The sequence below is a fragment of the Rhinolophus ferrumequinum genome, chromosome 15 (genome assembly GCF_004115265.2).
Source record: "Rhinolophus ferrumequinum isolate MPI-CBG mRhiFer1 chromosome 15, mRhiFer1_v1.p, whole genome shotgun sequence".
In the NCBI taxonomy this organism is placed as follows: Eukaryota; Metazoa; Chordata; class Mammalia; order Chiroptera; family Rhinolophidae; genus Rhinolophus; species Rhinolophus ferrumequinum.
The window spans coordinates 30846120-30860003 of record NC_046298.1 but is presented as its reverse complement, the minus strand read 5'-3'; the positions used below and the strand labels follow the sequence as shown (position 1 = coordinate 30860003).

General features: G+C 46.9%; 2 protein-coding genes across 5 annotated transcripts in view; one reads left to right on the top strand and one right to left on the bottom strand.

The window, feature by feature from the left end:
• Nucleotides 1–259: 259 nt before the first annotated feature.
• GINS2 (GINS complex subunit 2) lies at nt 260–12356 on the top strand. The gene is made up of 5 exons (XM_033128282.1): nt 260–468; nt 893–1007; nt 4477–4576; nt 7455–7581; nt 7804–12356. The coding sequence occupies exons 1-5, from the start codon at nt 379–381 to the stop codon at nt 7927–7929; spliced, it is 558 nt and encodes a 185-aa protein (XP_032984173.1). The 5' UTR covers nt 260–378; the 3' UTR covers nt 7930–12356.
• Nucleotides 11082–13884, bottom strand: part of GSE1 (Gse1 coiled-coil protein) — a 417816-nt gene continuing 415013 nt past the window's right edge. For all 4 annotated transcript variants that reach the window (XM_033128278.1, XM_033128280.1, XM_033128281.1 and 1 more), the window contains one exon: nt 11082–13455. In XM_033128278.1, the coding sequence (XP_032984169.1) occupies nt 13321–13455 (135 nt within the window). In that variant the 3' untranslated portion in view covers nt 11082–13320. The remainder of the gene's footprint in view (nt 13456–13884) is intronic.

The window sequence follows — 13884 nt, the reverse complement described above, 5'->3', positions numbered from 1 at the left end:
GTGTAGGCGGGTAGGCACCCAGGGCGGTGAAGAGACAAAGAAACGTAGTGCCAGATGCTGGAGGGGAAGCGGCACGAAGTGCTTGGCCCACAGATGAGGGCGGGGCCCGCTGCTGTCCCCGAAGGGGCGGGGCCGGGCTGCGGGGGCGGGTCAGTGCCCAGACTCGTTCAAGCTCGCCAATCCGTGGGCTCGTAGCAGCCACGCTCACCGCCTCCGGCCGCCGCGCAGAGAGCGCCGCGTTGCTATAGGCCGGCTGAGGGTTCTTCCGGCCGGGGGACGGGCTCCGCGTGGTGGCGGGAAAGAGGCCGCCGCGGCACCTCCCGGGGGACCCTCGGGCCGGGGACGGCGGCGACTCTTGGGCCGCCCGCCTGCGCCGTTATGGACGCGGCCGAGGTGGAGTTTCTGGCCGAGAAGGAGTTAGTGACCATTATCCCCAACTTCAGTCTGGACAAGATCTACCTCATCGGGGTAAGGGTGCGGGCCCGGCATTTGCCTCGGGCCGGGGCGGTGGGCCGCCCGTCTCGGTCCCCAAGTCTAGGATGGGAAGCTGGGTGGCGGACTCGGTGTGCCCAGACCTCGGGGGACAGCCTGGAGGGGGCGAGGTTCCGAGCCGGGGGCCGTGTGTGTGTGTGTGTGTGTGGCGGGGGCGGCGGTAGCCTGCGCCTCCTACGTGTTCTCCGACGGCCTCCCCACAGCACCTCGGGGAACACGACTCACGTGGGCTGCCAGGTGTGGCCTGCCCCACCGCGCGAGTGCACATGTGGGGCTGCCTTCCAGGGCTTGTATTTGGACTGCGATTATACATTGCCCGTTCTCCTATTTGACAGCAGCAAGGTCCAGTGATGCCTTTGGCTCTGCTTTGTCTTACGTGGGTTTGTTTTTCCTGTGGCAGGGGGACCTGGGGCCCTTTAATCCTGGCTTACCAGTGGAAGTGCCTCTGTGGCTGGCCATTAACCTGAAACAAAGACAGAAGTGTCGGTTGCTTCCTCCCGAGTGGATGGATGTGGGTAAGAACGTGGGTGGAGTCCCGGGAGCCTCCATGATGCACGGATCCGCTGAAATTAAGGGTTCCAGATTCCCTTCGAGCCAACGGACCACTATTACTGGTGTTAATTTGGGGCGTGTATTTCCATTTTAGTTCAGATTTTGTTTTTTAAGCTAGTTCAACTTGCTTTAAAAGTATGATGTGACCTTACGCATTTTGTTTCCATTTTTAAAAAGTCTATAGGCCAACATGTTGAGGAGTAGTGTCATAGCCTACATGACGGAGACTGTGCGAAAGGAATGCGTTCTCCATACAAGGGAATATTATTCAGCCATACAAAGGAATGCTACCGTGTGGATTAACCTTGAAAACCTTATGCTAAGTGAAAAAAAAAAAGAAAAACAGACAGAAAGACCATACATTGTATTACTCCATTTATATGAACTGCCCAGAATGGGCAAATCCACAGAGACAAAGTAAATTAGTGGTTGTCTAGGGATGGGGGTGATGGAGGGATTGTGGGGGGTCCTTTCTGGGGCGATGAAAATGTTGCGCAACTCTGAATATACTAAAAACCACGGAATACTTTAAAAGGGTGAATTGTATGGTATGTTTATGTCTCAGTAAAGCTGTTAGAGCGAAAATGAAAAGTCATCAAAGACGCAGGCAGACTTTACCCTGTCTACCCTTTGTAGTCTTCTCCCCACCTCAGAGATGTGAATGGCTCATTATGGCACAGAATCTTAATTTGGGGGGGAAGTAATGGGCCGTGTACAATTTGAAAAGCCCTGATTTTGATTGTCCCCTCCCCATTGGGAATCACCGGGGGATGCCTGCCTCCTAGAAGCAAGGACACTTTCAGCCGGCACTCTCAAGTGCAGTTTAAGAAAGGCCTCGTGGGCATTTCCTCCTTGCTCCCTGTCCTAACGCGGTGAATGGCCCTGGTGGTCTTGACACATAATGGGAAACAATTCCTTCTGCTTTGAAGGGGTTTTTAGTCCCTCCAGGCCTGGCTGTATGAAAGCTGCATCCCCACAAGGCCCCTCGTTAAGATCAGCTTCTGGCAGTTTTGGTCCAACTGATATGGAGCAAGAACCTGCCTCACTGCAGGCCAGAGTCAGAGAGGTGTGGAGAGGGTTAGCCTCAGTTTCTTCATAGGCCTGGGCCATACTGTGGTGAGAAGTAGTGAGACCTCCCTGGTGACCCTACCCAAGGACCAGCCAGCCGCCTTCTGGTTCTGCCACCGTCCATGGGTTCTACCTTGTCTTGGACTTCATGTAAATGGAATCATCTAGTCTGTCAATTTTGGTCTCTCTCTTTATTCAACGTGATGTTTTTGCGATTCACCCCTCTTGTTGCATGTGTCGTTACGTTCTTTTAATGCTGAGTAGCGCCCCACTGTATGAGCATTCCACAATTTGTTCACCCATTCTTCCGTTGGTGGATAGTTGGGTGATTCCCCACTGTCGGCTATTGTGAATAAGGTGATGAACTTTCTTGTTCACGTATTTTTGTGGATATGTCTTTATTTCTCTTGCGTAAATAAATACCTAGAGTGGTGGAATTGCAGGGTCATAGGGCAGACTGCACTTCACTTTGTAAGAAACCGCCAACCAGTCCTCCAGAGTGGTGGAGCCGTTACTGTAATCCCACCAGAAATGTCCGAGAGATCCCAGTGTTCCGTATCCTGGCCAACATTGGGTGTTGTTAGTCTTTTGACTCATTGCAGGGTTTGAGCAGAGAGGTTTCGTTCTCTGATTTAGATGTTAAAAAAGAAGCGTCAGTCTGCTGTGCAGAGCAGATGTGTGTGGGGGAGGGCAGCAGAGTTCCCCAGGCAAGAATTGACTATGACTCAGTCAGCTGATGGAGGTGGGCAGTCCTGGTTGGAGTCTAGGCATATTTTGAAGGACGAAGAATCGGTAGGATTTGCTGCGGAACTGGCCACGTGGTGTGAGAGAGAAGAGTTAAGGATGAACTCCAGGGTGGTTGGCTTGAGCTCCAGAAGGAGATGGAGTTGCCTTTTCCGGAGAGGGAGACGACTGCAGGAGCAGTTTGTGGGCTGGGGTGGGCACCCAGAGTGGAGGTTTGATCGTGTTACACTGGAGGTGCCTGTTAGATAGCCACGTGGAAACAGTGTGGGCAGTGGGGTATTTGAGTCAGGAATTCAGGGCGAGGGCTGATCTGGAGATGTAAATTTGGAAGTCATCATAAGCACAGAGGTGGTATTTAAATGAGGCAGGACGAGATCACGTGGGGTGTGGGTTAAGGTAGTGGAGAGGGGTCAGGGACCTGAGCTCTGTACCCCAGCGTTGAGGAGTCAGGAGGGCCAGGAGAAATCAGAGAGAACTCGGAGAGAGTGGTGTTGTAGAAGCTACGCGATAAATACCCTCCAAGGAGGAGGATTGACCCACGTCGGACATGGAGACTGAGACGGAGCCGTTGGGTTTGGCCAAGCGGAAGTCATGCGTGTTGGTGGAGGGGTGGGATAGACACCCATCTGAGTGGTTGAGGAGAGGAAGTAAATGCCAGTGTCAGACGATTCTTGAAGTTAAATTGTAAAGGGCCTGAGAAATGGATTGGTGGCTGGAGAAGATTTGGTGTCGGGAGGGTGTTCTTTTTAAGGCGGGAGATTTTGCGGTGTTTGATGGAATGGTCAAATAGTGATGGAAACAGTGCTCACTCAGGAGTGAGAGACAGTTGCTAGAGGGGTGTTCTGTGCAGGTGAGAGAGGAGGGTCCAGTGCATACCCAGGAGGTTGGGACAGACGCGGGGAGGTTAGGAAGATGTGGCGGGAGCATGTGGGGCAGCGAGATAAGGAGAGAAGGCATGAGGATGGTCGGCGCGATAAAAAGTGAGAGGGTCATTTCATAGCATCGCAGGGCCCCTGGAGATGGGTGGTCAGTCCTGTACTGAGATCCTACAGCACAGTTGTGTCTGCGTGTGTGTCCGTTAGGCACAGTGGACAGTCCAGCTTCAGGACGGGAGTTTTCTCAGGCTAGTAAGTCAGCTAGAAGGGTAAGGCCGTTGTGGTGTGTGGAGAAGAGTACTACTGCTGGGTGGAACTGGACGTGGCTGTTTGATTCCACATGCTGGGCTTTCAACCCCCAAGACTGGAGTGGTCGTATTGGTAAGTTGACTTGCTCTTCCGAGCAAGGCTTATTATAATTTCTCCAGTCACTGTTTATTTTCATCACTTCTTGCATCAAAGATAGAATACTGTGCTTTTTCCCTAAGAGCTTCTGACTGACATATTCTTTTCAAATACATTCTGCTGGCCAAAGCAGCAACAACAATAATTTATACCTTCTCTGAGATTTTTGAGGAACTAGGCCCCGGATCATCTCATTAGTAATACAAATGATATTCCAAAAATGTTTCTTTCATGTAGTTGTTAGTTGATTGAATAGGAAATGCACCTGGTACATTCAGAAAGTTTAAAAAAATCATTTCAGTTATGGTGAGGGTAAAATGCGTTCACTTCTAAATTTCAGAAAAATTGGAGAAGATTAGGGATCATGAGCGAAAGGAAGAAACGTTTACCCCTATGCCTAGCCCTTACTACATGGAACTGACCAAACTCCTGTTAAATCAGTAAGTATTCTCCCTGCTCAGAGCCTGCACGTAAGACGGAACTCACGACTCTCGTCCCTTAGCCCTTGCCCTTCCTTTCTCGTTCCGAGCTTGTTACAGAGGTGAGTGGTATTCGTGGCCGCCCGGTTCCTCAGATCAGTAATCTGGGAGTCGTCTGCACACTTGCCTCGACTCTCTCTCCCTTTCTCACTTTTCCTTTTCTCCTCCCCTCCCTCTCCCAGTAAATCCCCTGGTTCTTTTCATTCTGCCTCCTCATTATCACTTGACATCAGCCCTCAGTATGAGCCTCCCTCACCACCTCCAGCAGCAGCCTTTTTCATAACTATAGATATATTTTATTAGTAAAGCGTTACCCCTTTTTCTTTGGGGTGTGCATTTGACTTCTTGCATGTCACAGGAAAGGCCAGAGGACTCCTGTTTGTCTCTGACCCTGAGCTATAAGAAAAGCCCACTAGTGGCAAAACTGCGCTGTAGTAAATCGCTTCCCTACATCCTGTTCTGGCTCCCCATCGGCTTCTCACTCATTCACCATGTTGGAGCCAGAGTGGTCCTTTAAAGATAAAGCTGCCATGTGACTCCCTACTCCTCGGAGCCTTTCCAGGGTTTAGTCTGAAGTTCTGATCGTGGTATTTCAAAGCACTGCATAATCTGGTTTCCTTCTTCCTTCTCTCACAACTCTTCCAGTTCTTCCCTCTGATTCTCTAGGTTCCAGGCTCACGTTGGCCTTTTTCAATTTATACATACCATGTTTCCCCGAAAATAAGACCTAGCTGGACAATCAGCTCTACTGTGTCTTTTGGAGCAAAATCTAAGACCCTGTCTTATGTTATAGTGAAATAAGACTGCGTCTTATATTAATTTTTGCTCCAAAAGATGCTTTAGAGCTAATTGTCTGGCTAGGTCTCATTTTAGGGGAAACACAGTACCAAGGTCCTCAGGGCTTTGCATATACTATACCCTCTGCCAGTAAGTCCATGTATTCCCTGCTCTGATTTTTGGTTTAGCCTGACAGATGCTCCCTTCCTGTCCTATCCGTCCTCTTGGCATCTCTGTACACCTCCACAGCATTTGTCAGTTATAATATTCTAGTCACTTGTCTGGCTATGCTCTTGCCCTCCACCCCCAGTTCTAATGGGCAGCGACTGTGTTGTGTGTACTAACAGTTCCTGGTGCTTACGTTTGTTGAATGAATAAATGAATGAAATCAGTGGAGGGGACAGGCAAGTATGGACAGTTTTGCTTGGGACATACTTAGAATGTAATTTGCAAAATGTCAAGCTTTTGACACCTTTTAATTGATGGATTGAAGAGCAGAACTAGAACAAAACTTGGGGCGCTCCCCACTATGTCCTGTAGAGCAGCAAGCACCGGGGCACACTGAATGGCACTTCTATGCAACTGAAAATTCAGAGTATGTAACACGGAGTTGTCCTTTACTTGGTATGAAGCTGCGATTCACAACACACGTAGCGTCTTACTAGCGAGAGTCACGTAGGCTTGAGTTCCGGGCTTAGTTGGGGAGAGATATGGCCCTGTATACAGCCCTACTGCGTGGTGGTGCCAGAGGCTGCCAGGCTGGATGAGGGAGAACGTACTAGGGAAGAAAGGACGGGAATGTGAAGGCGCGTGGTATGTTTGGGGAGCAGCTGTTGGGGCACAGACAGTATGTGGGGGTGGGAGTGCTGAGGCTTTTGTCGGGAAAGGACCCCCGGGTGTTCAGGAAGGTGGATCTGAGAAAGCCTTCTGTGGCAGCGGGAAGTGCCTTGGGAGGGAGAATCTGGAAGCAGAGGTGATGCGCCTGTTCATCTTTAGTTTTTGAAGTTCGGCATATTATGTGTGCAGTTCCTATTGAAATCTTTGTCTTGAAATCCTTTAGAATCCATTCGCTAAGGGACCTAATTGTATTATACCTTTGTTCTGCAGTTCCGTTAACAAGGAGCTGGGGTCCTTTCTTTAACCTGTTGTGCAGTGCAAAGGATCCAAATGTTTGGGCTTTAAAGTAAAATCCACTACATAAATTCTATACCACCTACTTACTAATCAGATTCTCCATCTACTAATCATCAGCTAATTTTAGCATGTGGAGAGAGAGCATTTCCAGCTTCTCCTAGAATGCCTGGTGATGGACGATGTTGGCTTCTGCTTTTATTGTCGTTTTTTCTTTCCAAGGTTAGTTTTAAAAAAAAATCTCACACAGGAAAGCTGTGATCGCCCCTTGCCGACTCGGGTTCCAACTTTTACTCAGAATTCATTATTAATAGGTGTGCTCAGTTAATGCCAATATGAAATGTCTTCTGTGATTTTTGTAAACATATTTTTGTTTTCTCCATAGAATAGGATGATACCTACCATTCAGGGCTTTTGTGAGGCTAGAAATGCTGTGTAGTGCCGAGCACAGGGCCTGGTACAGAGCCGTCAGCTTCTTTCCCTGGTGGGTTGTAAGCCCTTGGATAACCGATGGGATGTGAGCAATAGAAGTCATGACCTCTGAGCCAGCCTTGAAACAAATTCATTCCAGATGGAAATTCTACAGCACAGGACACTCCGTTACCCGAGACAGAGGATGTCCAACTTAAAGCTTATTCTCTGATACTTAATTGTTGTAGGAAATAAGTCCTTGTGCCATCTGCCACGGGACCGGTAACAGCACAGATTCCTGTGTGGATCATGGTAAATTCTCTTGGTACCAAACTTAACTGCTAGAAATTCTTACATTTTAAAATTGAAAACAAAGCAAAACAAATTTTGAGTCTAGAACAGCTCATGTATTTTGCCTGAATCCAAGCAGCATTTTTTAAAAAGCCACTTCTAGCTGGATATTGCTTTCGTTTACCTAGTGCTTCCTTACGCGATTGATTTCACCCTTTGCTTCCTTGAGTGCTTCAGACAACATCCCGAAAGCAGATGAGATCCGGACCTTGATTAAGGATGTGTGGGACACTCGCATTGCCAAACTCCGGGTGTCTGCTGACAGCTTCGTGAGGCAGCAGGAGGCGCACGCCAAGGTAGGTGTGTTCCTGGCCTGCCCCCCTCGCCCCCCCCTCCCCCGGGGAAGGCCCAGTGCTGCAGGCGGGTTTGCTGTGGCACTCTGCCGGGTTAGGCTGTCACACGCAGGGATTACTAGCTGTGCTTTTTCAAATGATTGGTTTCTTCTTTTGGTTCAGATTGTACCTTTTTCTCAAAATTAGGAACTCAACCAACCCAGTCTGTTTCCTCTTGTGTTTTAGCTGGATAACTTGACCTTGATGGAGATCAATACCAGCGGGGCTTTCCTCACGCAAGCACTCAATCACATGTACAAACTCCGCACAAACCTGCAACCTGCTGAAAGTGCCCAGTCTCAGGACTTCTAGGGAAAGACCTTTGATCTGTCAAAGGAAGGCCTGGTGTCTGCTGGCAGGCGGCTTCCCAGGTGGTATGTGAGCGCTCTGGACGTGACAGAGGTACTCACATTTCTGGAGTTCTAGAACCATGTTTAAATGTAAGAAAAACGTGTAATGAATCAAGGAAGGATTCATAACATTGTTGGAAAGCAACAGGGTTGCGCTGAGTCCTCAAGCTATCCTTTAATCCCACATCTGTGTCAAGAAGCCAGCTGTTCTTTTATAGGGAAAGGAAAAGCTTTGGCTTTTGGCAAACAAATTCTCCCTAGCAGAGCCTCAGGTCTCCTGCACGGGGCTGTTATGTGGGAGAGTGTTCAGTGACGTTACGTTTTGCTTTTAAGAAAGATACAGTTGAGTAGTGCTGTGGCCTAGGGCTTATTTTCCCCCTTGATCCTGATCTCTTGGGCTAAACTTAGAATCTACACAGGTTGCTCACCGACGATGGCAGGTGAGTGGCTAGTGACGTTGACTGGTGTTGATCATGTAAGCCCTGATACGCAATAAAGATGGAACGAACCCAATCTGTCTGCTGGGTTTTTCCTCTGCTACTAAGTAGAAGGAACAAGCTACGTGACTAAAATGATCAGACAGACAAAACTGAGGTGTGTTATCAGGTGACTGTAAACTTCAGACAAACACTGCATGTCTCGTTCTCTTGGCTATTTCTGGTTCAGGTTAAAAGGGTTGCTTATCAAGGGGAAAGTCAGTTTTTTCCCTATTAATAATTCCGTGTTATTGAGTGCATGAGTAAAGCTGAAGAATAGGAAGAAAAGTTGGACCTATAATGCTGCTCTTGATGGATTTTGGGGGAAGACTTATAGGTAGCAATAGTTCAAATAAGGGTCAATTCTTTAAGAGAAAAAAATTTTAATCGGAGCATCTTGGAATTGCTAAATTCCTTGTAGAAATTATATTACCTTGAGAGGGGAAAAGATCGTCAGTCATCCAATGAGTGGAAGGTTCTGTAACCATCTGGTTTTCGACTGTGGAAGCAGGAGCATGCTCTCTCGAGGGCTTTTTGAAGAGTGTACATACACGATCCCCGAGCCTGGAGAATATGCTGACACTTGCCCTTCAGTGTTTCAAGTCCAAACGTACTTCTAGTTACCTGGGCACCGTTTCTCCATTCCACGTTGCCACTGGTCTGGGTGTCCCTCCAATGTTTATTTGAACACTGAAGGGCCAGACCTGGAGGGATTAGGACCCAGGGACAGAGACCTGGTCTTTGTCGTTTAAAGTGACTGTTTAGAGGGTTGCTTTCAGATTACAGGATGTGCCTTTTCATCTCACTCTTGTAGAAGAAACCCGTATGTTAGTACAGAGGGTCAGGCGTCTCGTGTATCTCAGATCTCGCCCCTTATTACCGTTCTCTTAAAACCCGACTGAGGTACAGCTGACTGTCTTCCCATTTTACCTGTAAATCTATATAGTTGAACTTTTTAAAAAAGAAAAATGGCCTTGTTTTATTATATAACATAAAGAAGATTTTCCTCTTAACATGATTTAGGAAGATTTTATTTTTTTTGGATGTTGTCAGAAATTACAGCAATATATTCATAAATACCTAATTACTACATTCAACAAATAATATTACAATACAATTAATTCAAACAAGTACACTTAGAACAGGTTTAATTTCACAGCATCTAAACTGCCCCCAGAGTGACCGAGGCACCGCTCCTCCTTCCTCCCATGTACTGGTTTACTGTTCTAGCGATTAAGCACAGGGAACATACAAAGTAACACAACCAATTAGCACGGTCTTCCTCAGGTCAAGGCCGAGTTAAGGAGTTGGTTAAGCGCTGGATCAATAGGGTGGGGACAGGCTACTGCAAGTAGTAAGAAAGTCAATAGCTTGGTTACTTGAAAGAGCATAGGGATTGTTGCTAAGTGGCTAATATACACGTATCTAAGAGTAACAGCATCAGCCTGACCATCTCCATCTTGTGGTGAATCCTTGGAATTTTCTACACTTTAAAACACATGGCTCAGAGCGAAAGGGAGTGTCTGATTTAATTTTGGAGATTTGGCAGCAGTGTGAGCTACTTGAGGAAACGGCCATCCCATGAGCAAACTTCAGATGTCCTGTGATACAGAATTCTGTGCTGCGGAAGTGTGGGCGCCTCTGAATAGCTTTTGAATTTCTTTACGGGTATGAGCTACTAAGAGTGTTAATGCCAATTAAGTGTTTTATTTCCTTTACAATATAAACTAAACTGTTGAAAATCCTGCCTTGGTCACTTACGAGACAATGGATTAAGAATCATGATGTTTTTTTCATGTTAGTTTGGCTCTGATTATATGAAAACAGAAAAAGAGCTCATTTTCAAACGATCAAGTTGTGTCATGCCAAGTTTTGGGGAAAGCTCTGGTTTGTTTCTAAAGATCTGATTCAATGTGGAGCCACGTTATTCAGCTTTGGAAGGTGTCCCTCACCAGTTAGTGAAATCCCCTTCAGAGGCCAGATGGCAGCCGTCTCCTCCAGGTGCTGTAGGAAGCATATGAGGTCCTGAAGGGCTGTGAGGACCTCACGAAAATACTGACACAAAGGTTGCACTCAGTTCTGGAGCACATTTGGTATACTTTTAAACTCAACGTGTAACAGCTGAATAAAAAGCGTAAGAGTGCCTGTTTTGTTACGCCCAAACTGAAAAGAGACTTGGATGCTACCGTGTTCTTTAAGAATCATCTGAAAATAAGTGTTTTCAGATGATAAACTTATTCGATGGAAAAACCATTACTGGGTACTATGCCTGAGTGGTGCACTTTTATTTTCAAAAGACACTTTACCTTTTTCTTAGTTTATTCAAGCTGTCTTTCTGGTTTATATTTTCTGATTGTCATATTACTTCTTGAGCCCAAGAATATTCAGAGATCTCCAAAGATGAGTAGGAGTGTGGTGCGACAGACTGACAGAGAAGCTCAAAGGCAAGGTGAAGGTGGTGTTTTCAAGTGGAAGGGGAAAAAACAGTTACTAGTTCAGTGACACAGCTTCCACCTCCTGGGCAGAGACCTCCCCTGGAATGGCGCTTTCCCTTATCCCACAGGCCACGACCTCCTCTCCTAACAACACAAGCCCAAGCATGGAAGCTCCCTCCTCGGCTGGTAAAGGGACGGGCTGAGCTTTTCTTCCCCATCAAGTCAGTAGATCCACCTTTTACTTTAGCCAAGGCCATTACCCAGGCTGATCAGCCCAAGTGTCCAGACATTTTCTGTGATGGAGGAGGCGGGCTGGGAGTGAGGTGCTAAGATGTAACGCTGAAGCTTTCAGACCGGAAACAGGGAGCAGACTTGAAATAGAGAAATGCAGTGATATTCTTTCTGCCCTGATTGTTGGCAAGAGAGCTCTCTCTAAACAGCTGTCCCCACCTGTGGAACATGTTGATCTGTCAATGTCTTTGCAGGGGAGGAGGCCCACAGAACAGCCCTCAGTTCTCGGCAAGTCGTTTCTGTGGAGAGGAAGGTGCTTGTTGACTGCTGATAATACTGGCGGCACTTTTTGTCTGAGTTTGCTAATAACTGGAAGATTCTTGGCAGACATACAAAGCAAACTGTGTGGGAACAGATAAAGCGACACAATGCCATCTGCCAGCAAGCTGTTCCGCACAGCTAAGGTCTGGGGCTAGGGGTGCGGCCACTGATCGCACTGAGTGGCCGTTGTGAAGGTCAGCCAGCCCTTCCCCTGGGAGGGGGGAGGTGCGATGCTCAGGCCTCCTCCCCCCTTTCCCCTCCCCACCGGCAGACCAACCACTGGCTGCTTTGGCCTCTGGTTCAAGCCCGTTCGGGCAAGAGATACTTTCTTGATCTAGATTAAACCCTGCCTGAATGAGCAGTAACTGGGACAAGAAGGAAACTCCCCCCATTGCTTTGCACTGGTCTGATCATCCCAGTTTCTAGCTGCTCCTGTGCTTGTCACAGTTCAAAAGGAGGAGAAGTTCAGCTCAGACATCCTACGTTTAGGCTTTTACAAAGCTCTGCATCTAAATAAAGCCTCTAAAGTTTCTACTTTGCACCTGTTCTCAGACTGCTGTAAGACACCTTAGAATCTATCACAGAAACCGCTCACTTCCTGAAAGGTTCTTTCACAAAAGCCCCACGTCCGCATGTGCACACACAGGTGCCCACGCTGTCTGTCTCGTTCACCACAGACTAGCCCCATCTCACTTAATAGCAACCGGGTACATCTGCTATTTGCTGTCCAGAGCTGAGGGGACGGGGCAGAGGAGGAGGTAAGAAGTAACGCATGGCTTTCTACATCACTTTCTGGTGCAACTCAAAAATGAAGTGATCGCATAGGCGCCAGTGGTAAGCTCTTTTACTTTTCTTCTTCTTTAATTTTTAAAAACACTTCAGTATTTTAATGTCCTGACCAGCAGCAGTACAAACACTAAAAGCAAGTATTTTTTTTTTTGCCCAGAAAAACAAAACAAAAAAAACAAATCCCCCAAACAGGAAAACAAACAAACAAAAATCCCCCCAAACCACATATTAAAAATGGCAGGCTTTTTATAACAATAATTAAAGTAATAAAAACATACAAAACTTTGTTTTTTTAATATATATACACAGTACAAGGCTGAAGCACCTTTGACTTTTCTCTCAAAATTTGTATGAAAACACCCCCACTGCAGCAACAATTTGGTGGGTGTGAATATATGTATACATAGCTCTGTACATTTCCCCCACGGAGTAATAAAAAGGTACCTTCAGTTTGTCGATTCACTTTAGGTAAGAGCTTTTCCAGGGAAAAGCCTTTGGGTGAGGCTTCGCTACTGTTGCTTTGTGTGCTCCTAGGACCTGTTGCTTTGAAGAAAATTTTGCAGAAAAGTAACTGAAACAAATAAGCCCTTTACTTAAAATGCACCCCGTTTTCATTCAGCCGAAACTGGTCTCAGTTCTGGGGAGGACTGAGACAGACCCCAAGCTCCAGCAAAAGCAAACTTGGGTCTTGAGGCAGAGTAATATGGCAACACAAGAAATAGAACATAAGCCGTTTGATCCAATCTTCCGCACCCAGGTGCTATCAGTGATCAAGTTTTAGTGTTGGTAATGGAGCTTTCGTTTTCCGATTAAAAATAGTGACGAGGGGGCAAAAAGAAGAAAACTGCCTTTAAAAAGAAAAAAACTATGGGCGTCGTCCTCCATTGGTTGCTCGCTGAATTACAAAGGTGATTCAATTGCGTTGAAGTCAAGGCGAGTTCGTTCTTTTTCTGGAGCCTGGAATCCTTTGCTTCATGCATGGCACATTCTTTTTTATTTTTTTTAAGCTTCAAACCTCCCAGTGAAAAATATTAAATATTCAAGGTAATAAAATAGATAATATTTCTATACTATAGGTTCGGCCTAGTGCAAGGGAAACCGTCACCTAGGATATCCCTTAAAGTAACCCCTAGGCCAATGCATTGCAGGCAACGCGAGGCACTTCAGTAAGTGATCCAGTTCCACCTGGATTCGCTCCCTTTCTGAGACAATCTTCTGCTTCTGGCTCCTCAACTCCTGGGGAGGGAGAAATACACGTTCAATAAACTCGTTCCCACTATAAGGAAACTGATGCAGACATGTGCTGTGGGCCATGTAGAAAAGCAAACCTTCAGTACTTTGAAAACATCTACTTCCCCCGCTCAATGTTCTGACAGCAGCCTTTGGGGACAGTCTGTACTGGCTCTTCCAAAATCTTGGATTCTCGTAATACCTACTCAGAACCAGTATCCACTGTTGTCTTAGCTTTAACCCTCAGATTTTAAAAATTGAGTCCTAATACTCTAAAACTTTTGCTGCTTCAGGAGTGGCCAAGCTGTGCACACCTGATCTGAGACAAGCCCCATGGGAAGAAGCCCGCAGGGGCTGTCACAGCTGGAAGGGCTGTTGAGCCAGGCTGCAGGGAGGGAAGGAGGTGCTGAGTTCTGCCTCAGCAGCTTTCCTCTA